The sequence below is a fragment of the Scyliorhinus torazame genome, chromosome 21 (assembly GCF_047496885.1).
Source record: "Scyliorhinus torazame isolate Kashiwa2021f chromosome 21, sScyTor2.1, whole genome shotgun sequence".
In the NCBI taxonomy this organism is placed as follows: domain Eukaryota; kingdom Metazoa; phylum Chordata; class Chondrichthyes; order Carcharhiniformes; family Scyliorhinidae; genus Scyliorhinus; species Scyliorhinus torazame.
Window position 1 is genome coordinate 67,646,700 of NC_092727.1, and position 27,659 is coordinate 67,674,358.

Sequence of the window (27,659 nt, forward strand, 5' to 3'; positions counted from 1 at the left end):
GAACGATTACTGTATTACTGTACCCGTATCAACATGTATGTTGGTGTCTCCTTTAAGACCGGGCTTGGAACCCTGGGGAACTCCGCCTCCAGCTCCACCCACCTGGGAGACGTATATAAGGGGCCGCCTACTTCCTCACCGTCATCGACGAGTTCTCCCCAGTAAGGCGGAATATAAGAGTCCTGCATTCTGTGCCTGCGCTGCTGGGGAAACATCTAGTCCAATAAAGCCTTCAATTGTCATCCAATATCGCTTCTGGAGTTATTGATGGATTATCACAGCATAACCTCCCTAGTCTTAAACTCCATCCCTCCAGCAATGAAGGACAAAATTCCATTTGCCTTCTTAATCACCTGGTGCCGTCCTGTTTTGCCTGCTGCCCACCAGTTGCACTGGGGCGTGGGGATGGGATCTGAGGTGCTGCAGTGTTGCGGCATCTCCTCTGCAGGGTTCACCGGCACGGGCCCCATCATCTCCTCCTCCCTCGCGGTGCTTGATGGCCCCCGTGCTGCTCCATGGGACAGGGGTGCGAGCAGCGCTAACCCCTGAGGCTCCTCTGCCACCTGGCGCTGCCAGTCCAGGAGACCCGCTCTGGTCTCTATCAGGGTCTGCATGCTGGCGGCCATTGGGCACAGGGAGTGGACCATCTCCATCTGGGAATGCGCCACATCACCCATTATCTGTGCCACCACCTTCTGGGTTTGTGTCACATCAGCCAGTGACTGCGCCATCTCACTCTGGGACTGGGCCACCTCCCTCTGTGTCTGCCTCACGTCAGCCAGTGCCTGGGCAATGCCGCCAACGTTTCCAGCCATGGCTTGCTGTGACTGGGCCATGCTCAGGAGCGCCACTGCAATGTCCTGTGAGGCAGCAACCCTGTTCTGGGCCTCGGCCAGCACCTGCACAGAATGCCCCAGGCCTTGGACATGCTGATCCATAGCCAAAACTGTCGCCACCAATGCCTCCACCGCGAGCCGTGCGGTGTTGGCCTGTGTGGCACGCATGGTCGGTACCACCTCCTGCTCCTGCATGTGGTTGGGCTCCTCCAACTGCACCTGCAGGTATTGGATGCTCCCCGACAATCCCTCTTGTGGCCCGAGCTCTGTGGCTGCATCTCGCAGCATGGTAGCACAGTGGTTAGCACAGTTGCTTCACAGCTCCAGGGTCCCGTGTTCAATTTCCAGCTTGGGTCACTGTCTGTGCGGAGTCTGCACGTTCTCCTCGTGGCTGTGTGGGTTTCCTCCGGGTGCTCCGGTTCCCTCCCACAGTCCAAAGATTTGCATATTAGATGGATTGGCCATGCTAAATTGCGCTTAGTGTCCAAAGGGTTTGGGTGGGGTTGGTGGGTTAAGGGGTTGGGGTGAAGGTGTGGGGTTAGGTGGGGTTCTCTTTCCAGGTTCGATGGGCTGAATGGCCTCCTTCTGCACTGTAAATTCTATGATTTCCACAATCGATGGGACTGTCCGTTCCAGAAGCCAGAAACCCGTTTGGACGGCAGCGAGCCTTTGGGGTCGTTCTGTCCGACCGTCCACCCCCTTGGGTGTTCCTACCTCTACCTGCTGTACCGGAGCAGCTATGTGGTGCGCACCAAAGAGTGTCCCAGGAGCCTCTTCACCAAAGTGCCCAACCAAGGTGAGTGTCTCTGGGATAGTGGAGAGTATTGGAGACAGCTGTGACAGGAAATCTGTGTCAACCTCAGACTCGAGGTCCGGGGTGTCCCGCGTCTCGGGTGGAGGGCTGGTGTCCGAGCTGCACTCAGAGTCACTGCTCCAGCTGTGGCAGTGGCTGGGGGCGGGGGACACCAAATGGGCGGCCTGCAAGACAAGGCGCGTGAGTAGACCACGGGCCAGGAGGGAGTGGGGGTGAGGATGAGGGTAAGGAGAGTAAGGGTGGTGGGGGGGTGGGGGGGGGACTGTGAAGATGAGGGCGAGGGTAGTGGGGGGGGGGTGCTGGGGGTGGTTTGACACACATATCACGGGGAACCGCAACTCCGCAGGGTCTCACTTCCTCACCTGCGCCCGACCTCTATCCCGGCGACCTCCCTTTCCTCTGGGCCGCCATGTCCAGGGCCTTCTGCTCAGCCACAGCGAGGGGCCTCCAATCTTCACGCTCCCGGCGGTTCTAAGCGCCCTTCTCCTGCGTTGGGGGGGGGGGCGGCAAACAGAAAACGAGAGTGTCAGACAGTCCGACACATGTAGCCCAGGGGGTGGGTAGCTGGTGGCCAGGGCACCCCCTGGCCATGGCGTCCGGTATGAGTGCCGGCATGTAGTGCAATGTGGGGGTTCGGCCACCCTCCGGTTTGAAGGGGGGGGTAGGGTTACGGCTGTATGTGGGGGGGGGGGGGGGGATTGGTGCCAGGGGCACAGTGCTTTCTGCTCACCCTGGTCGCCCTGAGGAGGTCGTGCAGTTTTTTACCGCACTGCTGGCCAGTCCGGATGGTGTTGCCCACGGTGCTGACCGCCTCTGCCACCTGCACCCAGGCATGGCAGATGGTGGTGGCTGGCAGCCTCCTTCCCCGGGCAGGGGTACAGAGTCAGCTGCCTCTTCTCCACGGCATCCAGGAGGGTCTCCAGTTAGGCATCCGTGAGCATGGGGCCAGGCGTCTTGCTGCCATCTTGTTGGCTGGGCTGGTGTGGGTGGGGAATGAAGTGTATATGCGGCTGCAGATTGTCAGCCCCCCGAGTGTCAATCGCACACCTGGTGAATCCGGCACCATTTCTGGTTGGAATCGATTGTGTTCCACATGACTTCTGATGCCATAATCGCGGTATGCCCCGGTTTGATGCCAAATCGGGATGCTCCAGCGCACCAAAACTGGCGTAAATGCGTCGCTCACCGCGCAGGGTAAAAGCAGTAGGCATAAAGTGCAAAAGAGTGATTAGGGAGAGGTGAGGGCCTCTTAAGGGTAAACAAGGTAATCTATGTGCAGATCCACAAGGAATGGGAGAATTCCTAAGTTCATATTTCTCGTCAGTATTTACTGTTGAGAAAGACACAATTGTTAGGGAAATTGGGGAAATAAAAAGTGATGTCTTGAGGAGTGTACATATTACAGAGAAGGAGGTGCTGGAGGTATTAAAGTGGACCAAGATAGATCAATCCCCGGGACATGATGAAATGTATTCCAGGATGTTGTGGGACGCTAAGGAGGAAATTGCCGGCCCCCTAGCTGAGATATTTGAATCATTGACAACCACAGGAGGGGTGCCTGAAGATTGGAGGGTAGCAAATGTACCCTTATTTAAGAAGGGCTGTAGGGATAAGCCTCGGAACTACAGACCGGTTAGCCTTAATTCTGTAGTGGGTAAGTTGTTAGAAGGTATTCTGAGAGACAGGATCCACAGGCATTTAAACAGGTGTTATGGGTCAGGGTTTAGAGAAGCCCAAAGTGTATCATGGAGTTCACCTGACCCACAACTTTTAATAGATTGTGGTATGGGGAGCACACGGCTCACGCTACAGTTATGGTACAGCAGAAATGGATCAGTATGTTTTTAAAACAAAACAATGTTTATTCTATGAACTCAAGTTAACCTTTTTAAAACAAACAGTGAATATCTTAGCAACCAGTAAATCAAATACACCCCCCAAAGAATACAACACTGAGTAACCTGTATGCTGTTCTTTTAACACCCAGAAGACTGAACAAACTTTTAAACATAAGCACATCAGAGTTTACATTCAATACTGAAAACATTTATAATTCTGAATTCACCAAATGATTAAGAGATAGTCCTTCGTGGCAGAGAGAGATCAACAGTACAGCTGCTTGTCTGACTTCAGCTGCAACACACTGAAACACGAAACCAAAAGACACAGGCACACCCAAGCTTTGTCTCACAGCGAAACTAAAAAGCAGAGCCAGAGCTCAGCTCCACCCACACTCTGACATCACTGCAGTAACATGAGCAAACATTTCTTAAAGCGACATTCTCATGACACCTCCCCCCAAGAAAAAAACCCCCATCAATTTCAAGATGGTTTCATTTTTCACCTTTTCACCATCCTTTAAGAAATGCACACAGTAAATATACTTTATCGTTTCAAAAAAAACCACACGCAAACAGGTATAATAATAGTCCATTTTTGTTCTTCTGCCTCCAACTGGAATCCTTCTCGATTGACAGTCTCTTTGAACAAGGAGGTCTCTGCATGATCCGTCCATTTCTCTATGCCTCGGCATTTCTCTTTAAAGTCAGATACTTTAGTTCAATCTGATCACAGAGTCCCTTGCAATTCTCCAACACAGAGGTATTGGTTATCACAGCTTTCAGGCAGTCAAATGCCTGTCCAAAGTCCGCTGTTCATTGAAATTTTCGACGTTTCTTAAGCAAGTCCATCAGTGGAGCAATCACGCTACAAAACTTTTGGACAAATGTTCAATCAAATCCACTCATGCCAAGAAATCGCATTATTTCCCATCGTCTTGAGGTTTCGGAAACTCCTCAAGGAAAATGATTTGGGCTTTTCCAAATTCACTTTTGGCGAGGTTTATCACCAAGCCGCCTCCTGAAGTCGATCGAATAACTCCATCAGATGTTTTAAATGTTCTTTCCATGTCTGGCTGAAAATTACCAGATCGTCGATGTATACCGCACAATTGGGTAATCCTGAAACAACTTTGTTAGTTAACTGTTGAAATGTGGCTGGGGTGTTTTTCATGCCAAATGGCATAACTTTGAATTGGTATATACCATCTGGAGTCACAAAAGCTGAAATCTCCTTCGCCCTTTCGGATAAAGGTACCTGCTAGTAACCTTTAAATAGTCCACACACAACCGTTGGGTACCGTCTGGTTTCGGTACCATCACTATGCAACCCACTTCAATTATGCCATTTTTAAGCATACTCTCAATCTCTTTGTTGAACTGTGCCAATTTTAAAGGGTTAAGTCTATATGGATGTTGTTTGATTGGAACAGCATTTCCCACATCTACATCATGTACAGCCATTTTAGTACTTCCCAATTTATCTCCCCAAACTTGCACATGTGATATCAATAACTCTTTCAGGTCAGTTCGTTTTTCCTCTGGAAGGTAACTCAACAATTTATCCTAATTTTTAAGAACATCCTCATTTTCCAATTTAATTTGAGGTATGTCAAATTCACAGTCATCTGGATTTGGTTCATCACTTTGAGTTAGAATCATTAAAACCTCCTCCTTTTTCTCTCCTTCCCTTTCAAAGTACCTTTTAAGCATATTCACATGACACACTCAGTGAGTCTTCCTTCTATCAGGTGTTTTTACCACATAATTCACCTCACTTAATTTCCTTTCAATCTGATAAGGTCCACAAAACCTTGCTTTTAAAGGTTCACCTACCACTGGTAACAACACTAAAACTTTATCTCCACTGGCAAAACTACAAACTTTGGATTTCTTGTCCGCGACCCGTTTCATCACATTTTGTGCAACTTTCAAATGTTGTCTAGCCAATTCACCTGCTCTATTTAATCGTTCCCTAAAATTTGACACGTAATCCAATAATGTAATTTCCAATTTCTCACTCACTAATTTTTCCTTAATCAATTTAAGTGGTCCTCTTACCTCATGACCAAAAAATAATTCAAAAGGACTACATTTGGGAGACTCATTAGGTGCATCCCTAATTGCAAACAGTCCGAATGGAATTCCTTTATCCCAATCCTCTGGATAATCTTGACAATAAGCCCTCAACATTGTCTTTAATGTCTGATGCCATCTTTCTAATGCTCCCTGCGATTCTGGATGGTACGCAGTTGATTTAAATTGTTTTATTCCTAAGCTATCCATAACTTCTTTGAATAACTTTCAGGTAAAATTTGATCCTTGTTCCGATTGCATTTCTGTGGGTAGTACATACCTAGTAAGGAATTTAAGTAACTCCTCCACAATCTTTTTAGCTGTAATATTACGTACTTGAATGGCCTCTGGAAACCTAGTAGACACATCCATTATCGTCAAAAGATATTAATTCCCACTTTTTGTTTTCGGAAGCGGTCCTACGCAATCAATTAAGACCCTTGTAAAAGTTTCCTCAAATGTTGGAATGGGTATTAAGGGTGCTGGTTTTATCACTGCTTGAGGTTTCCCTATCACTTGACATGATTGACAAAATGTAACTACATCTTTATGTAGTCCAGGCCAATAAAAATGTTTCTGGATTTTAGCTTGAGTTTTCCTTATTCCCAAATGACCTCCCATTGGTACCTCATGTGAAACTCGCAACATCTCCTTTCTATACCCTACTGGCAATACTACTTGATGAAATTCTGCCCACTTTTCATCCACCTGCATATGTAAAGGTCTCCATTTTCTCATCAAGACATCACTTTTACGGTAATAACACTCTGGTATACACTCAGGTTCCTCTTCCGTGTATGTCGGAAACCAAGCTTTGATTTATGAACTAATTCATAATCATCTGCCATTTCTGCTGCCAATCTCGCAGTTTTAACCCTCTGTTCTTGCACATGAGTTCTCACTACATTAGGAATTGAATTTTTAAACTCCTCCAAAAGTATAATTTCTCTGAGAGCTTCATACGTTTGGTCTATTTTCAAAGCCCTTATTCACCTATCAAAATTAATCTGTTTGAGCCTTTCAAACTCCATGTATGTTTGACCAAATTCTTTCCTTAAATTTCTAAACCTTTGTCTGTAGCCTTCAGGGACTAGTCCATATGCACCTAAGATGGATTTTTTCACCTCCTCATGCGACTCAGATACCTTCTCTGATAGTGATGCAAACACTTCATTAGACCTACCTACCAGCTTTGTTTGAATCAGTAATACCCACATGTCCTGTGGCCATTTCATTTGTTTAGCTACCTTCTCAAATGAAATGTAAAAGGTTTTTACCTCCTTCTCATCAAACCTTGGCAATGCTTGGACATATTTAAATAGATCCCCACCACGCCTTCGACTTAGACGCTCTTTCTCACTATCCTCATCACTATCATCCAACTGTACGTTTCCCTTTATGCTTGCCAATTTTAACTGACTGTCATGTTTCATGGCCATTTTCTGAAGTTCAAACTCTCTCTCTTTATCTTTTTCCCTGATCTGTATCTCCCTTTCTCTTTCTTTTTCCTCTCTATCTCTTTCGTATTCAAGCTGCTTTAATTCTTTCTCATGTTCCATTTGTTTAAGTTGTAACTGAATTTTTGCCATTTCCAATGAGTCAAACTCTATCTCAGGCAACTTTAAATGCTTAGCCACCACCATAATTACCTCATCTTTTCGCATTTTGTCAGGTAATGTTAACTGCAATGTTTTTTGCCAAATCTAACAGTCTGCTTTTAGTCTCTGTCCGTAAGGTACTGCATGTGACCGTCTCCACCCCCAAAAACTTCTGAGCCTCTGAAAGAGCCATTGTCCACAACACACACCCCACTTAAACTAGAATACCACACCTGAAGAGCAACCACAATATACTCACCCCTCACTGTCTTTAAATTCACTGAGCCAATCCAATAGATTGACTTTTATTCCCCTCGAGGCCCCAATTATTATGGGTCAGGGTTTAGAGAAGCCCAAAGTGTATCATGGAGTTCACCTGACCCACGCCTTTTCATAGATTGTGGTATGGGGAGCACACGGCCCACTCTACAGGATTAATACAGCAAAAATGGACCAGTATTTTTTTAAAACAAAACAATGTTTATTCTATGAACTCAAGTTAACCTTTTTTAAAACAAACAGTGAATATCTTGGCACCCAGTAAATCAAATACACCACCCAAAGAATACAACACTAAGTAACCTGTATGCTGTTCTTTTAACACCCAGAAGACTTAACAAACCTTTAAACATAAGCACACCAGAGTTTACATTCAATACTGAAAACATTTATAATTCTGAATTCACCAAATGATTGAGAGATAGTCCTTCATGGCAGAGAGCTCAACAATACAGCTGCTTTGTCTGACTTCAGCTGCAACACACTGAAAAACCAAATCAAAAGACACAGACACACCCAAGCTTTTCTCAAAGTGAAACTATAAAGCAGAACCAGAGCTCAGCTCCACCCACACTCTGACATCACTGCAGTAACATGCGCAGTCAAACATTTCTAAAAGCAACATTCTCATGACATAGGCAAGGGCTAATTAGGGAAAGTCAGCATGGCTTTGTAAGGGGAAAGTCATGTCTCACAAATTTGATTGAGTTTTTTGAAGGGGGAACCAAGAAGATAGATGAGGGCAATGCAGTCGACGTTGTCTCCATGGACTTGATTTCAACATGGACTTGACTACAAAATTGGCTTGGTGACCAAAGCCAGAGGGTGGTAATGGAGGGTTGTTTTTCAAACGGAAGGCCTGTGACCAGCGGTGTGCCTCAGGGATCGATGTTGGGTCCACTGTTATTTGTTATTTATATTAATGATTTGGATGAGAATGTAGGAGGCATGGTTAGTAAGTTTGCAGATGACACCAAGATTGGTGGCATAGTGGATAGTGAAGAAGGTTATATAAGATTGCAACAGGAACTTGACCAATTGGGCCGGTGGGCTGATGAATGGCAGATGGAGTTTAATTTGGATAAATGTAAGGTGATGCATTTTGGTAGATCAAATCAGGGCAGGACCTAGTCAGTTAATGGTAGGGAGTTCGGGAGAGTTACAGAGATTGCCTTAGCCCCCATAACTGAACTGTGCCCTGTGCCCATGCCACCTTAACTGGTGTCCAACGTTCTGGCCTTACAGGCCCTAAAACTATGCTTAGGTGGTTCCCCAGATTGTACTGCAAGAGTGGAGGCAGCCTGCTGTGACTCCTACCCTGCGACAAGGGCACGCGTCTCCTGTGACAACCTGGCCTGGATGGGCCAGGGTGCTGCTCGGGTGTCCGGGGGGGGGGGGGGGGGGGGGGGCGTGGTGCCACCCTATTCTGCCTGCTGCCGACCAGATGCATGAGGAACAGGAGGGGGGAGTCAGAGGTTCTGCGGTGTTCTGACACCTCCCCTGCGGGAGTCACTGGCACAGGACCCAGCACCTCCTCTTCCCTTGGGGTGCCCGATGGCCCCCGGGCTACTCCATTGGGCGGGGGTGCAAGCAGAGCCATCCCCTGAGGCCCCCCCCCCCCCCCCCCCCCGGCACCTAGCATTGCCAGTCTTGGAGGCCTACTCTGGTCCCAACCAGGGTCTACGCTACGCCGGCCACCGCCTGGGCATTGCCGCCGATGTTTCCACCCATGACCTGCTGTGACTGGGCCACGCTAATGAGCGCTGCTGCAGTGTTCAGGTGCCTGTGGCACATGGCTGCCAGTGAGAGGGCAGTCCTGTCTTGGGCCTTGGCCACCGGCTGCACAGAATGCCCCATGCTGATCCATAGCCGAAACCGTCGCCCCCAAAGCTTCCATTGAGGATGCCACCCATGCAGTGTTGGCCTGGGTGGCATGCATGACCGGCACCACCCCCTGCTCCTGCATGCGGATGGACTGCTCCACCTGCGATGCAGGTGCTGGATGCCCGCCGTCACCCCCTGCTCCTGCATGCGGATGGACTCCTCCAGCTGCGATGCAGGTGCTGGATGCCCTCTTGTGGCCCTTGGGGCTCTGGCTCCTTCTGCACTATGGATGGATGTTCCAGAAGCACCGCGACCGTCTGGACAGAGCTGGCTCCTGGGACTGGCCTGCCCTCCGACTGTCCGGCCCCTTGGCTGCTCCTACCTCCACCTGCTGTACCGGTTGTGATGTGTGGCGCACAACAGATAGTGTCCGTGGAGCCTCTTCACTAATGTGCCCAACCAAGGTGATAGTCTCTGGGATGGTGGAGGGTGCAGGTGACAGCTGTGACTGAAAGTCCGTGATCTTCTTTGACCCGAGCTCTGGGGAGTCCTGGGTCTCGGAAAGAGGGCTGAAGTTCGGGCTGCTCTCCCCATTGGTGCTCTGCCATCCGGGGGGCACCGGTTCTGGCACTGGCTGGGGCGGGGGGCACCGGATGGGCCGGCCCCATCTCCGGCAGTCCCTGTAAGACAAGTCAGCATGTATGATTAGACAGCGGGCCGGGGACGTGAGGGGGGGGGGGGCGAGGTTGGGGGGCTGAGGGATGCGATGGGTGAAGGGGGTCAGGTTGAGGGGGGTGGAGGTGTGTGGGGTGACAGGGTTGCGGGGGGGCCATACAGGTGTCATGGGGATCCGCAACTAAGCAGGGTCTCACTTCCTCGCCCGCCGCTGAACTCCGCCTCGACGACCTCCCTTTCCTCCGGGCTGCCAACCAAATCCAGTACCCTCTGCTCGGGCACGGTGAGGGACCGTAATTCTGGTGGCCCTCCTTCGGTCTTCACCCGCTCCCGGCGGTTGTGCGCGGCCTTCTCCTGCGGGGTGTGGGGGGGGGAACCACAATCAGCACAACCATTAGACGTTCCGACGCATGCAGCCCAGGGATTGGATTGATGGTGGCCTCAGTGGTCAGAGCACCCGGACATGGTGGCTGGCCTTGGCGCTGGCATGTGGGGCAGGGTGGAGGTTCAACCGTCCCCCTGGAGGGGCCGGGTTGCGGGTGTGTGAGGGTAGCAGGGTTAGTACCAGAGGCACGGAGCGGCCAACTCACCCTGGCCTCCCTGAGAAGGTCATGGAGTTTTTTCCTGCATTGCATGCCAGTCTGGGCGACGTTGCCCACGGCACTGACCGCCTCTGCCACCTGCGCCCAGGTACGGTGAACAGCGACACCTGGCAACCTTCTTCCCGGGCCAGGGGCATCCATGACGGTGTCCAGCTCAGCATCCCTAACCGTGGAGCTGCCCTCCTCCCAGCCATTTTGTTGGCTGGGACGGTGTGTGTGGGGGATGGATCGTTTAAGTGCGGATGCGGCATTCCTATATAAGCTTCATGTGCACCAATCACGGACCCGGTGAATCCGGCGCAGTTTTGCTGGAATTGTTTGTGTTCCACATGGTAATGGTTCTAGCCCATTTAAATTGGCTGAATCGGTGCAGCTGTTGCGCCGTTTTTTCTGTCGTAAAACGCCGCCGTTTCCACGCCGGCGTCCGCACTTAGTCTCAAAATCGGAAAATCCAGCCCTAGTCTCAGGAATGGAGAATCCCGTTTTCTGATGCGGCGCTCCCCCGCCAGCAGCGGGATTCACCGTCCCGACAGCCGGCCAATCGGGTATCCATTCTGGGCACCCCCACCCCTTCCGGAAATCCCTGATCGTGAGTGCGCTATCGGCTAAACGGAGGATCCCGACGACGGAAAATCCAGCCCCATGTCTTTTAGCAAGTATTTTAGGCCGAATTCTCCATTTAAAAGACTAAGTGCTGCTGCCAGGACTGAATCCCGAGTGTTCTACGTGGACAAAATTGGTGCCAGACCCGGAGCGTTCAGGTCCCGTTATTGGGTGAGCACCAAGCACCGCATAGAACTCGAGGAATTCTAAAGCATCCCAGCCAAGATGATGGCATTGGTTGAGCACACCCATAGGTTGGCTGGGGCCAGAGGGTACCTAGGGGTATGGCCTGGGGGCCACCCATGCAACGCGTGACGCTAAGTTCCCAGTGGGCAGCCAATGACTTGCGCAGCCGCATGGCTGCCTTGCAGGCTGCAGCAATGGCGGACATCGGCCACCCCAACCCCACGGCCCACCTCCTAGCCGCCCACCCCCGCAACTACCCCCGGCCCTGGCATATGCCACCCATCTACTGGCACAACTGTCAGCACACTATAGCAATGTTGGACACTGTTTGTACCCGCGCCCTCAGAAGCCACAGCGCCTGTGTCCCGATTTGAAATACCACAAGTGAACCTCACCATCGGTAATTCCTCCTGGCGATATCCCGGAAGGCCTGGAAAAAGCCGGGTCGGGCCCGTCAATGATATGCCAAATGTCTTTGCTGTACAAATTGCATGCCCATCCCGGTGTGTGGTGCAGTATGCATTCACGCCACTGTTGAGGGACCAGAGCTTAGCATTCTGTTTGACGCCCGGTGCCAACCTCAATTTTCACCCGACACTGAATCTCCCGCCGAATCGTGTTTCCCGTTTCCGCCGTCGCCCGGCAGAGAATCCTGCACTTTGTTGCTCTATTCCCTCTACCAAAGTGAATAACCTCACCCTTCCCCATATTATATTCCATCTACTACCGTGTTTTCCATTCACTGAACCTGTTTATTTCTCTTTTCAGCCTCTTTGTATCCTCCTCATAGCTTACATTCTAACGAAGCTTTGTATTGATAGAAAACCAAGATAGATTACTCACTATTTCTTCATTCAAATCATTAATATAGATTGGAAATAGTTGAAATCACAGCACCGATTCTCGTGGTCCTCCGCTAGTCATATTCTGCCAACTTGAGAATGCCCTGTTTATCTTTAGTCTCTACTTCCTGTTCATTAACCAAACTTCCAGTCATATTACACCCAGCTCCATGAACTCTTATCCTGTGTATTAAACTGCATGGCACATTATTAAATGCTTTTCAGAAATCCAAGTATGCTACATTTATTGGTTCCCCTTTATCTACTCTATTTGCTATAGCCTCAAAGAACTCTTTACTTTTTCAAACACAATTTCTCTTTCATAAAACCATGATGAATCTATCTGGTCAGACTATAATTTTCTAAATGCATTGTTAGCCTCCCCTAATAATAGATTCCTGTATTAGGGCAGCATGGTAGCACAAGTGGATAGCACTGTGGCTTCACAGCGCCAGGGTCCCAGGTTTGATTCCCTGCTTGGTCACTGTCTGTGCGGAGTCTGCTAGTTCTCCCCGTGTCTGCATGGGTTTCCTCCGGGTTCTCCGGTTTCCTCCCACAGTCCAAAGCTGTGCAAGTTAGATGGATTGGCCATGACAAATTGCCCTTAATGCCCAAAAAGGTTAGGAGGGGTTATTGGATTATGGGGATAGGGTGAAAGTAAGGGCTTAAGTGGGTTGGTGCAGACTCGATGGGCCGAATAGCCTCCTTCTGCACTGTATGTTCTATGTATTGCCCTGATGATTGATGTCTGGCTAACTGGCCTGTCGGTATCAGTTTTCTCTCTCCCTCCTTTCCTGAATAAGGGTGTTACATTTGCAAACTTCCCATAGACTGGGATTGTGCTACTCTCTGTTTTATGTCAGTTAACCAATTCTCAATACATAATCGTATATGAATGTAAAGAATTTTAGAAAATCAAACCATTACATCCACTATTTGTGGATTTATCTCTTTTAGACCCCTGTGATGTATTGGTCATGGTCGATGGTCTCTATCGACAGGGTCTCACCTGTATTGTTGTCGTGGGTCCAGTTTTCCAGTGTTTGTCTCCCACAGTTTTGATGCTAAGACCCGGACAATATTTACGAAGAGGAAGAAATTCAGCTGGAAAAAAGAATAAAATGAGCCACTTCATATCTCTGATTTGGAGATAAGTTCTGAAACCTTTCTCCTATTAATAGGCTGTTGTTTCTTCAAAATGTGGGTCTATGTCTCTGTTGTAGTGGATCCCTATTCCTCCAGGATCAGTACCTGTCAATCCCTACACCACTGGGAGTCAACATCTGTGGAACATAGGAACAGGAGAGGCCATTCAGCCCCTCGAGGCTGTTCCGCTATTGAACGAGATCATGGCTGATCATCACCTGAAGCCATTTTCTGACACTATCCCCATGTCCCTTGGTGATGAAATCTAATGATCTCTGTCTTGATCAAATTCAATGATTGAGTTTCTACAGCCTTCTCAGGTAGGAAATTCCAAAGATTCACACCCTCTTCACAACACACATTCATTCCCACCAAGTGTAATGTCATCAGAAAACTTGGAAGTATTACATTTGGTCCCCAAATCACTGACATAAATTGTGAATAGCTGGGGCATGAGCACTGATAGTTAAAGTACCCCACTAGCCACAACCTGCCAACCTGAGAATTACCTATTTATTCCTACTCTCTGTTTTCTGTCAGTTAACCAATTCTCAATACATAATCGTATATGAGCTCCAATCCAATGTGCTTTAACTTTGTTTACTACCCTCTTATCGAAAATCCAAAGCACAGTGGTTAGCATAGTTGCTTCACAGCTCCAGGGTCCCAGGTTCGATTCCCCGCTGGGTCACTGTCTGTGCGGAGTCTGCACGTTCTCCCAGTGTCTGCGTGGGTTTCCTCCGGGTGCTCCGGTTTCCTCCCACAAGTCCCGAAAGATGTGCTGTTAGGCGAATTAGACATTCTGAATTCTCCCTCAGTGTACCCGAACAGGTGCCGGAATGTGGCGACTAGGGGATTTTCACAGTAACTTCATTGCAGTGTGAATGTAAGCCTACTTGTGACAATAAAGATTATTATTATTATCCCCCGCCCCCTTATCTATTCTGCTGGTTACATCCTCAAAAAACTCCAACTGGTTAGTGAAACATGATTTCCCTTTCATAAATTCATTTAGACTCTGCCCAATCAGATCATTATTTTCAAAGTGTTCAGTTATCACATCCTTTGTTTTAGATTCTACCCTTTTCCCTACTGTTGATGTCAGGTCTATAGTTCTCTGTGTTCTCTATCCCATCTTTTTACATTTGCTACCTTCCAATCTGAAGGCACAATTCCAGAATCGATCGAATTTTGAAAGATGATCATTGATGCATCTACTATCTCTACAGCTGCCTCTTTCAATGCTTTAAATCATCAGGTGCAGGGGATGTATCAACTTAATTCTCCAGTACTAACTTACTAATGCTAATTTCTTTTAGTTCCTCATTCTCACTTGTCCCTTGGTCCTGGCGTATTTCTGAGAGGTTTTTGTGGACCTTTCTCTGTGAAGACAGACACAATGTATTTTAGTTTCTCTGCTCTTTCTTTCTTTATCATGGAATCATTGAGTTCCTACAGTGTAGAAAGAGGCTATTCAGCCCATCGTGTCTGCACTGGCTCTCCAAAAGAGCACCCTACCTAGGCCCACACCCCGGCCTGTCCCTTACCCCACCTTACCTACACATCCTTGGACACTAAGGGGCAATTTAGCATGGTCAATCTACCTAACCAACACATCTTTGGACTGTGAGAGGATACGAGAGCACCTGAAGGAAACCCACGCAGACACTGAGAGAAAGTGCAAACGCCACACAGACAGTGGCCCAAGGCCAGAATCGAACCTGGATCCCTGGTGCTGTCAGGCAGCAGTACTAACCACTGTGCTGCCGTGCCACCCTGACTCTGCCTATAATAGACACATGTTTGTCTTTAGGCTAATCCTTTTCCTTTTTACACACCTATAGAAGCTTTTCCAATCCAGTTTTCAGTTTCTCACTAGTTTATTCTCATTTTCTCTTTCCCTTTCTTTATCAATTTCTTAGTCCTCTTTTGATGAATTCTAAAAGTTCCCAATCCTTTTCATTTGATTTACTACAATCTTTAATTTCTTTTGTTAGCCATGGTTGATTTTCTTTTCCTTTGAGTTTTTGTGCCTTGAAGGAATGTTTGTTTGTTGTAAACCAAGTATTTATTCTTTAAATATTAACCATTGCCCGCCTACCATCATACCTTTTAATGTAGTTTCTCAATCCACCACAGCCAAATTTTCCCTCATACCTTCATAGCTTCCTTTATTTAGATTTAAGATCCTCGTTTTGGATAGAGCTACATCTTTCAAACTTGATGGAAAATTCCATTTTATTATGGTCACTCTTCCCAAAAGATTATTTTACAAGATTATTGATTGGTCCTTTCTCATTGCACAATACTAGATTTAAAATAGCATGTTGTCTAGTTGGGATGTGTAAGCACTTCACAACAGAGTCGTTATTACGAGGGAGGAAATGTTAGGTGTGTTAAAAAACATTAGGTCGACAAATCCCCAGAGCCAGATGTCATCTATCCCAGATTACGGAGGGAGACAAGAGATAAAATTGCTGGGCCTCTGACAAAAATCTTTGTGTCCTCGTTGGCAACAGAGGATTCCAGAGGATTGGAGGATAGCCAATGTTGTACTGTTATTTAAGAAGGGTTGCAAGGATAATCTGGGTAATTATAGGTCAGTGAGCTTGACGTCAGTGATAGTAAAATTGTTGGAAAAGATTCTCAGAGATAGGATCTGTGCACATTTGGAAATGAATGGTCTTATTAGCAACAGATAGTGTGGTTTTGTACGCGAGGTGATGTCTCACTAATTTAATTGAATATTTTGAGGAGGTGACAAAAATGATTGATGAGGGAAGGTCTGTGGATGTTGTCTACATGGACTTTAGTAAAGTATTCGATAAGGTCCCTCTTGACAGGCTGGTGCAAAAGATTAAATCACATGGGAGTCAAGGGTGAACTAGCTGGATGGATTCAGAATTGGCTTGGCCATAGAAGACAGAGGGTAGCAGTGGAAGAGTATTTTTCCTAATGGAGGTCTGTAACTATCAGTACTGGGACCTCTGTTCTTTGTAATATGTATAAATGACTTGGAAGAAAACGTAGCGGGTCTGATTAGTGAGTTTGTGGATGATACTAAGATTGCAGGAGTTGCGCATAGTGATGAAGATTGTCAGAGAATACAACAGGATATAGATAGGCTGCAAAATTGGGCAGAGAAATGGCAGATGGAATTTAACCCAGACAAATGCGAGGTGATGCATTTTGGTAGATCCAATTCAGGTGGGAGCTATAAAATAAATGGCAGAACCATCAGTAACACAGAGATAGAGAGAGATCGGGGCATGCAGGTCCACGGATCCTTAAAAGTGGCGGCACAGGTGGAAATGGTGGGAAAGAAAGCATATGGCTTGCTTGCCTTCATAGGACAGGGTATCGAGTATAAAAGCTCTAAAATTATGTTACACTTATATCGAACGTTGGTTAGGCCACATTTGGAATACTGTGTCCAATTCTGGTCACCACACTACCAGAAGGATGAGGAGGCTTTGGAGAAAAGGTTTGCCAGGATGTTGCCTGGTACTAGCTATGAGGAGAGATTAAATAAACTGCGATTGCACTCCCTAGAGAGACAGAGACTGAGGAGAGACCTGATAGAAGTATATAAAATTATTAGGGGTGTAGATAGGGTGAACAGTTGGAGGCTTTTTCCCCAGGGCGGAAATGACAATTACAAGGGGCACAAGTTCAAGATGAGGGGGGACAGGTTCAGTGGAGATGTGCGGGGAATGTTTTTTACACAGAGGGTGGTGGTGGCCTGGAATGCACTACCAAGTGAGGTGATTGAGGCAGATACGTTAGTGGCCTTTAAGACTTTTCGCGTTAGGCACATGAACAGACGGGGTAGAGAAGGATACAGGCAGTTGGTCTAGATGGGACTCGTGATCGGTGTAGGTTTGGAGGGCCGAAAGGCCTGTTCCTGTGCTGTATTGTTCTTTGTTCTTTTGTTCTTTGTTCCTAAACATACCGCTCCAGGTAATAATCCTCCACAGCATTTGTGCTAATTAGATTTACCCAGTCCATCTGTAGATTGAAGTCCATGAATATTACTGTATTATCCTTGTTATGTGCACCCTAATTTCCTGATTTATACAGTGCCCTACATCATCACTGATGTTCAATGACCTATAAACAACACCTATGAATGTTTGCTGCACTTTACTGTTTCATAGCTCCACCTATAACTGATTCTACCTCTTGATTTTCTGATCTAAGAAATGTACCAATCTTACTAAAGTACTGATCTCATCCTCTATTAACAGCACGACCCCATCTCATTTTCCTTTTTGTCCATCATTCCTAAATGTTGAATACCCCTTGAATTTAGCATTGGTCACCCTGTAGCTATATCTCTGCAATGGCAATTAGCCATTAACATATCTTTGTGCCATCAATTCCCCTAAGTTGTTGCAAATGTTGTGTTCATTCAGATACAGTGCCTTTAATTCTACCTTTTAAACATTATTTTGACCCTATTTGATGCTGGCATCCAATACTGCTGCAGTCTATTCTCATTCATCACTTTCTACTTCGCTTTACAGCTTTATATTTCTGCTATCTGAAATCGCTCTCAATTGTACATGACTATTAGTCCCGGTCCTGCTAAGATGCAAGCCGTGTTCCTGGTGCAGGTCCTAATCATCCCAGAACCGGTCCCGGTGCCCCCAAGATTTAAAAGCCCCCCCCCCCCCTGCATTATCTCTCCCATCACCTGTTCATTTGCTCAATCCTCCTATTTCTATACTCATTGCCATGTGGCACTGGGGGTAATCTTGGGATTACTGCCTTAGAAATCCTGTGTTCCAATCTCTTTCCTATCCTAACAGGAATCTGCATTTGTAGATCACAAACACATTAGGAATCAGACAATCCTGTGGATTCCTATATGGACAGGAATCACTCCCAGTGGATCCTTATCTTATCGGGAATCAGTCCCTGTGGACCCGTATTGCATTGAGAATCAGATTCTGTGGATCCCTAACCAATCAGAAATTACTCCCTATGCATCCCTATCCCATCATGAATCACTTCCTGTGGATCCCTATCCCATCATGAATCACTTCCTGAGGATCTCTATTTCACCAGAAATTATTCCCTGTAGATTCTTGTCCTGTCAGGAATCAATCCCTGTGGATCCCTCTGCTGTCGGGAATTAGTCCCTGTAGATCCCTGTGCTGTCGGGAATCAATCCCTGTGGACCCTTATCCCATCAGGAATCAGGTCCTGCAGACCCCTATCCCATCAGGAATTAGACCCTGTGGATCCCTTTCCCATCAGGAATAGATTCCTGTCGGTCACTATCCCACCGTCGGGGTAGGAGGGGAGGCAGGTGGAGAAGCTGATAAAAACAGGGCCTGATGCTTACAGAAACGTTTGAAAGAAAGAAAGTCTTTTTGTTTTCCTGCTATGTTTAAGGTTATTGGCAATTGGTTTTGCTCCATTGCTGAACTGTTTACTTGCTGACCATTACTGCTTCCCTTCCTGAACCAGAATCGCATTGCAAAGCAACCCCTCACTTACCACAACGGCAGTGAGAATGGGAACCTGGAAAATCCACTTCAAGCTTCCAGCACTTAGGTCCCAACAGCTGAAAAAGAGAAGAAGGAGGTTTCTGTGGTGATCTTTGTGAGGGCTTTCCAGGATGGAAGGTGTAGTGATCATAAAGATATACAAAGCTCTTTTGAAGAACTAAACTAATTTTATTAAGACTACTAAATTTGAGTTTGACACTTATTCTGAGTAGCAAACATACATGTAAGAATTAAACTACACTCTCTAATACTATCTCTATCTACTAATTATAACTATTATATCTTAACTAACTCTGCAATATACTATGAATCTTATGTTCTTCAGCTCCAGTCTAATCTCCTCCCCTTAGCTTAAGAGCTAGTGCAATTTATAGTACTGTCCCTTAGCTCCCTCTAGTGGCTAGGTTTAACATAACTTTAACTCTTTGCATGCTGTACATTTGTACAATGTCACATCCCCCTTTCTTTGAGAAAAATGTTGGCTATACATTTTCTTATTTACAGTACTATACAGCATGTCAACAATGCTAGAACTAATGCTAGATTTACAGATTCAATCTATTTGGAGGTTTCCTACATCTTGTAAATCTTCTTAATGTTACAACAGTGTTATTTGAATAATCTGGTACATTTGACAACATAGCTTTTGGAAAGTAATTTGTAGGAAATATGAGCTGTTGACTCGTGGTAGCTGATTCTGTGAATGTAACAGATTGTTTGAGTTTCAAGAGATCTCTTCTATTTCGACAAAAAATCTTTCCAGGTTCTCTTCTGATCACGTATGATCTTGGTGTGAATTCATTGAGTATTTTTGCAATGTCCATCCATCCACCTTCAGGATTACAAATGTGTACAATATGTTCTTTGAGTGTAGATGTGATTTGGAGTTTTATCATAATACTTCTTTTGCTTAATCTTCAGTTGCTGCATTTTTTTATGCATGACTTTGTTTGGAACTATTAGAGTTGGTAACATAGCACATATTCTTCATCCCATCACTAGTTGTGCTGACAGTGCTAAATCAAAGGCCTTTCTGTCCTCCATAGCTTTTTTGAGAAGCTATTTTAGAATTCCCATCCCTTTCTCAGCTTTCCAGTTTGCCTGCGGGTCTAGTGGGCAGCAAGTTACATGTATGAAGTTATAGTCATTCCAGGCTGCTAAAACACGGTCCATTGTCTGTGACAACAGTAACTGGTATGCTATGACTGGCAAATGCATTTTTTGTTGCCCTGACAACTGAATGCGTTGTTGAGTCAGATAATTTGATAACCTCTGGAAAATTTGAGTAATACTAAATGATTATCAAATAATCACAGCGTTGAAAGTAAAATATGTCTATGGCGACTTTTGTCCATGGTTGAGTAACTAGTTCGCTTTCCACCAAGGTCTGCTTATATTGTGTCGGTTGGTGCATTTGGCATATCCAACACTGTTGAATGTAGTTGTCTATATCCTTGTTGATTTCCAGCCAATACACCGATTGCCGTGCACTTCTTCTACATTTCTCAATGCCTTGATGTTCTTCATGGATTTGTGTGAGAATGTCTTATCTAAGACATGATGGAATTACAATGTGGTCCCCTTTCAATAGAAAGTTGTCTATTGTTGTCAGGTCTTCTTTGACGTTGCAAAAGTTTGCACATTTACCTTTAGGCCAGTCAGTACGTAGATATTGTATCACTTGTTGAAGTGTCATCTCTCGTAGAGTTTCTGCCTTGATTATTTGTAGTTTAGTATCTGTGACAGGTAGCATTGCTGTGATGACGTTGGCTTGTGCTTCAATACCGAGTACAACGTCAACAGCTTTGTTATCCTCGTGCATTGTGGCTCTGGATAACGTATCCGCAAGTACTAAATCTTTCAAATCAGGGAAAGAGTTGGCAGTGTGAATTCTCTGCATCAGGTTTAGCTGGATACATGCATCTACTCTAATAAGTGAGGATTTTGTGTCATCCACAATTTCAACATCAAGTGGAATTCTAATGTCACCACTCTGAACTATGAGGTAGCATGAAACTTTTGTTGCTATTTCATTTCCATTATAGTCTGTTAATCTACAATGGGTCTTTTTATATTTTGGGTGGGTTGCTACTTTGCCCAATCCGATTCTGGGGCGTCATTCTCCGACCCCCCGCCGGGTTGGAGAATCGCCGGGGGCTGCCGTGAATCCCGCCCCCGCCGGTTGCCGAAGTCTCCGGTACCGGATATTCGGCGGGGGCGGGAATCGGGCCTCACCGGTTGGCGGGCCCCCCCGCTGGATTCTCCGGCCCGGATGGGCCGAAGTCCCGCCGATAAATTGCCTGTCCCGCCGGCGTGGATTAAACCACCTTTTGAACGGCAGGACGAGGTGGCGTGGGCGGGCTCCGGGGTCCTGGGGGGGGCGCGGGGCGATCTGACCCCGGGGGGTGCCTCCACAGTGGCCTGGCCCGCGATCGGGGCCCACCGATCCGCGGGCGGCCCTGTGCCGTGGGGGCACTCTTTCCCTTCCGCCTCCGCCACGGTCTCCACCATGGCGGAGGCGGAAGAGACTCCCTCCACTGCGCATGCGTGGGAAACGGTCAGCGGCCGCTGACGCTCCTGCGCATGCGCCGCCCGGGGATGTCATTTCCGCACCAGCTGGCGGGGCAACAAAGGCCATTTCTGCCAGATGGTGGGGCGGAAATTCCTCCGGCGTCGGCCTAGCCCCTCAATGTTGGGGCTCGGCCCCCAAGGGCGCGATGCCCGTCTGATTGGCGCCGTTTTGGGCGCCAGTCGGCGGACATCGCGCCGTTTCGGGAGAATTTCGCCCCAGTTATCAAATTAGTGTGTGTGCCAATTTAAATTGTACCGCTGATCCATTTATGATCAATGTTTTTATCCAATCTTTATTTCTGTCGGATAGTTGCCTGATTGGTTTATCAGCAGTATCGTTTCCATTTGTTTTAGTGATTGCTTCTATTATGAAGTAGTCCAGTGAAGTAGGCATAGTGAGATCAATCTTTGATTTTAAAATGTTTTCTTCTTCTTCCTTGTTTTGTATCGTGTTGACTTTTTTATGCTGTTGAAATGCCTTTTTTAATTGTTTCGGCTGTTTTGTTGTGTTAAATTTTGTAGCAAAATGATTGAGTTTGTTACATGTTGTACACCTTCTCCCAAATGCAAGATAGTGTTGCTTTAAGTGGGAGTGTCCACAGCGTGTACATGTCATCACGTTGGTGACATCATGCATAAACCTCTCGTGCGCATGCGCAAATCGGTCAACTTCCGGTTCGCGTCTTTTTCAAAGTGCGATGGGCAGAATGTCGAATGTCCATTTTGCTTTTCTTTCTTACCTGCGCATGCACAAAACGGCTACCTGCTGCAGCGTGATTCGTTTTAAACTGCGTCACAGAGGCAATGGCGCTGACCACGCTGCTGAAGTTTGCACCTTTATTATGGGATCTGAATTCAGCATATTCACTGGTGGCTTGCTTACTTGCTTTACAGAGGTTGATGGCTTCTTCTAAAGTTAAGTTTGGTTTTCTTAATGAATGTTCCCGCATTTGCTCTTCAAATATGCCAAACGCAACTTGGTCATGCAAGATTGATTCAGTAATTGAGGAAAAATTACAGGATTGCGCTCAGAGCCTGAAATTAGTTAGAAAAGAGTCAAAAGATTCACCTTTTAGCTGCACCTTTTGTTCAAAATGCATATCTCATACACCTCATTGACCTGTTTTTTGCAATGAGAGTCAAATCTTTCCATTACATTTTCATGCTTATTTTTAACTTCATTTTCTGAGATATCAAGTGAGTTAAAGAGTTCAAATGCCTCCGTAGTAGGAGAGCTATTTTCCTAGTCAGGAGCTATTTTCTTATTCAGGAGCTGATTCAAGTGCTCTGGTTTCCTCCCACAGTTCAACAATGTGCAAGTTTGGTGGATTGGCCTTGCTAAATTGACCCTTAGGGTGGGGTTGGAATAATAGGGCGTGTTTTGGGCCTATTTGGGCCTGGTGGTCTTTCAAATGATTGGTGTAGACTCAATGGGCCGAATGGCTATAAGGATTCTATGATTCTATGTGGCACATGAGATCCTACCAAGGAATGTGGCAATGTTCACATAATCAGATTCAGTAACAAAACGGAGAAATATTGACCAGGAGACTAGGGAGAACTCTTTTTTTCTTCTTCACAGAAAAGACTGCGACCCCAGTTTTGTTCCATTCCCAATCCCCACACAGGTGCCTGAAGTCCATTTCTCTGCACAATTTACTCTCCGTGAATGATAACAGAACTAATAAAAGGGGAGACAGGAATGGTGACTGACCCTGACTGGAGATTTTTTTCAATAATGTCAGGAGGCACCTTGAACAAAACCAGAATCCCTCAAGAGTTGCCTTAACGGTGAAGCAAACTGTCATCAGTGAACACGGAAGATTTGAATGTATTCCTGATTGAATGGACCATGAAGGGAAAGGGGGAGAAGAAGAAAAATGAAATGCGGGGATTAAATACAGAAAGACAAGCTCAGTGAGGGGTGGATTAACTGGCCTTTTCTGTGTCCCTGTGACAGTGATCTCATCTCAGCTCCCAGGGTAATTAAAACTAGAGAGAGAATAGAGACCTTTTGCTTCTGGTGTCTCCTCTCTATTCACCTAATAAAGAAAACAATTGCACTTCTACCAAGCCTTTCAAAGCCTCAGCATATTCCAAAGCGAAGTACAGCCAATGAAATACTTTTGAAATGTGTTTTGCAACATCGTTGTGGTCATGTTGGAAATGGAGGAGCCTGCACATAGCGAGCTCCCAGAAACAACACTGTGATAACTAACCTGATAATTTTATTGAAGGCTAAGGGATAAATATTGGCCAAGGCATCAGGGAGAAATCCCCTGGTCATCTTTGAATACCGCTATAGAATCCCTTAGATTCTTAGACATGGGACAAAATAATTCAAAACAATTGGCAAAAGGAGTAGAAGTGATGTGAAGAAAAATGTTTTCATCCAGAGGGTGGTTGGAGTCTGGAATGAACTTCCTGAGAGGATGGTGCAGGCTCGTTCAATCGAGGTGCTCAAAAGTGAATTGGATTGTTATCTGAAAATAGAGAATGTGCCACATCATGGGGATACGGCAGAGGAGTGGGACTGGGAGAATGCTTTTGCAGAGAGACAGTGCAGACTTGATAGGCCAAATGGCCTCCTTGTGCACTGTAAAGGTTCTGTGATAACATCTCATCCAACAGTGCAGCACTCCTTCAGTACTACCCGGAGTACCACGGTACTACCACGGTACAATTATGTGCTCTAAATGCCCCACCCACATCAGGCTTTGGACTGAACCAGAGTTGACCAGCCAGCTTTCAAAGACTTTACACTGCTCCAATATTTAGGCAGTCCCAGGCATTCATTAAAGCCTACATAACACCTCTGCTGTTGGAATCAAGAGAGTACATACTGTGTATCAGCTAGCGATGCCCTGGCACTTGCCCATACAGCCACCACCACAGCTGGAACACCTGGGGACAATTCAGAAACAGCTGTCAGAGATCTCAAATCCACCATTCAGTACACACAGCAGCTAACAACAACAAAAATGTAGTTATATAGCAACTTTAATGGTTGTGAAACACGACAAGGGGTGTTACTGAACATGACCTGGTCCATAAGGAAATAATACTGGTGGTATGGTTTAACGAATGTCTCAAAGGAGAACAGGGAGGTTTAAAGAGGGAATTACAGAGTTGAAGGGCTCAGTCAGCTAAGGGCACATCCCTCAATGGTGGAACAATTAAAATCGGGAATGTTCAAGAGGACAGAATTGAAGTAGGGCAGATAAATTTGAGGATTTTAAAGCTGGAAGAGATTGCAGAGATTGGGAGGGTGAGCCTTGGAAGGATTTGTAAACAAGGATGGAATTTTTTTTAAATCGAGGCATTGCTTAAACAGTGCCAGTTGTTATAGTCCAAAAAGCCAGCGGTGAAGGATGGTACTGGAGCCAAACTTTACTCAGTCTGACATTTATTTACAGTGTGAAACATCACAAGCATTCACCTCCAAATCCAACCGCACTCTAGTTTCAGCAAATGTTTCCTCGTATGTGTTCAAGTGAAATCCCAATTAAGAGCACAGGATATACAAGAAATCGGAGCAGGAGTGGACTACTTGGTCCATCGAGCCTGTTCTGCCATTCAATACATTCATGGCTGATCTTGGGTTTCAACTCCATTTTCTCACCCGCTCCCCGTACCCCTTAATTCCTTCAAACCAGAAACCTCTCGATCCCACAGCTTTAAATCTATTCAACAATGGAGCATCCACAACTCTCTGTTGTAGAGAATTCCAAAGATTCCTTATCTCCTAAATGATCAGCTCCTTATCCTGAGACTGTGCCTCTAGTTCTAGATACCACCACGGGATAAAATATCCTCGAGGCATTTACTTTATCACGCCCCTGCAAAACCTTGTAGGTTTCAATGAGATTTCCTCTCATTCTTCTAAACTCCAGAGAATATAAACCCAATTTACTTAGCCTCTCATCATTGGCCAAGCCCCCTGTCTTTAGTGAACCTTCATTGTATTACCTCTAATGTAAGAATATCTTTTCTTAAAGATGGAGACCAAAATTACACACATATTCCAGATGTGATCCCACCAAAGCCCCACGCAATTTATTAGCAACCAAAATGAATAACTTCACACTTTCCAAGACTGTATTCCATCTACTATCCTGTTGCCCAGTCACTTAACCTGTCCTTATCACTTTGTAGCCTATGTCTGCCCGACGGTTTGCCTTTCCACCTCACTTTGTAACATCAGCAAACCTTGATACATTACTCACTTGCATATATTTAGCATAAGTGACATAAAATGCAGCATAGGTATGCGAGCACAGGGATGATGGGTGAATGAGACTTGGTGCTAGTTCGGGCTTAGGCAGCAGAGTCTTGGTTGATGTTGAGTTTTTAGCTTCTACACATTTTATACAAGCTGATAGAAGTGATATTAGAAATGTATAGGAATATATAGAACTTACAATGAGGAACAGACCATTTGGCCAACGAATCCATCCCAGTGTGTATCCCCCACATGAGCAAGAAGTCCCGCTGCTGGAATGCCTGTCCCGCCGGCGTGGATTAAACCACCTATCTTACCGGCGGGACAAGGCGGCGCGGGCGGGCTCCGGGGTCCTGGGGGGGCGCGGGGCGATGTGGCCCCGGTTGGTGCCCCCACGGTGGCCTGGCCCACGATCGGGGCCCACCGATCCGCGGGCGGGCCTGTGCCATGGGGGCACTCTTTTCCTTCCGCCTTCGCCACGGTCTCCACCATGGAGGAGGCGGAAGAGACTCCCTCCACAGCGCATGCGCGGGGATGCCGTGACCGGCCGCTAACGCTCCCGCGCATGCGCCGTCCGGAGATGTCATTTCCCCGCCAGCTGGCGGGGCACCAAAGGCCTTTTCCGCCAGCTGGCGGGGCGGAAATTAGTCCGGCGCGGGCCTAGCCCCTTAAGGTTGGGGCTCGGCCCCCCAAGATGTGGAGGTTTCCGCACCTTTGGGGCGGCGCGATGCCCGACTGATTTGCGCCGTTTTGGGCCCCAGTCGGCGGACATCGCGCCGATACCGGAGAATTTCGCCCCTGATCTTGAATGGTCCGATGGGCGGGATTCTCCGGTCCCCAGCCACGTGTTTCCCAACGGCGTGCCATTCGCTGGCGGTGGGATTCTATATTCCCACCACTTGTTAATGGGGTTTCCCATTGAAGCCCCCCCACACCATCAGGAAACTCATGGGCAGGGGTGCTCTGCCGATGGGAAAAGTGAGTCGCAACGGCTGGAGAATTCCAGCCAGAGTTTTTGCCTCTCTCACTTAGCCTGAAAGTGAATTCCCAGCCTCATGACTCTGTGTGAAATATCCTCTCCAAAGCATCTCTGTTCTCTCTATATTGCATTCAATGCTGTAACTGAACACTGAAGAGGGGTTGACATCAGCTCATCATTATCTCTTGAATTTTATGCTCTGAACTTCCTGTGACAAAACCTAGAACCTCATCAACCTGCCGTTAATGTTCTTTCATGTTGTGCCTCCCAATCCCTTTGCTCTCCCCCAACGCTCGGTCTACTCTCATTCACAGTCTGGCTATTGCTGCAGCTTTTTAACCAAAATGTAACATTCCATCCTGAATTCCCCTACTGGCCTCCCCGAACAGGTGCCGGAAAGTGGTGACTAGGGGCTTTTCACAGTAACTTCATTGAAGCTTACTTGTGACAATAAGCGATTATTATTATTATGTCTCTGCTTTGGATCCCCTTCCTGACCTTATTAACATCCCTTTGCAATCTTCTTTGATCTGCTGAAGAATTATCTGCATTTCAATGTTGGCATTATCTGCAACTTTCAACACAATTCCTCCTAGCCCTTTATCTAAATCAATGACATACATAGTGAATAGAAGTGGTTCCAGAACTGAACCCTGTGAGACATCAGTTCTAATCACACTGAAAAAACAGCCTCAACCTCTACTGTGTGGTTCCCCGAGCTGCACCAGCACCGTTGGGATTGTGCTGGGCCCAGTGTCCTGGTGAATTGTATAAATCGGACTGTACAGAGGGCATTAAACTAAATAGCGAAGGAGAGAGTTAACATTTAGAAAGTTAAAGGGTGGCATGGTGGCACAGTGGTTAGCGCTGCTGCCTCAGTATCAGGGACCCAGGTTTAATTCCGGCCTTGGGTCATTGTCTGTGTAGAGTTTGTACGTTCTCCCCGTGTCTGCGTGGGGGTTTCCTCCAGGTGCTCCAGTTTCCTCCCATAGCCCAAAGATGTGCAGTTCAGGTAGATTGTCTATGCTAAGTTGCCCCTAAATATCCAAAAG

General features: G+C 46.7%; 1 protein-coding gene across 1 annotated transcript in view; it reads right to left on the minus strand.

Moving 5' to 3' along the window:
- LOC140398334 (parathyroid hormone/parathyroid hormone-related peptide receptor-like) overlaps window positions 1-27,659 on the minus strand; it is a 365,863-nt gene that overhangs the window by 140,071 nt on the left and 198,133 nt on the right. The window contains exons 9-11 of the mRNA XM_072486912.1: window positions 24,250-24,310; window positions 18,825-18,891; window positions 13,183-13,277 (exon numbers count right to left, since the gene is read on the minus strand). Coding sequence (XP_072343013.1) covers window positions 13,183-13,277; window positions 18,825-18,891; window positions 24,250-24,310 — 223 coding nt within the window. The remainder of the gene's footprint in view (window positions 1-13,182; window positions 13,278-18,824; window positions 18,892-24,249; window positions 24,311-27,659) is intronic.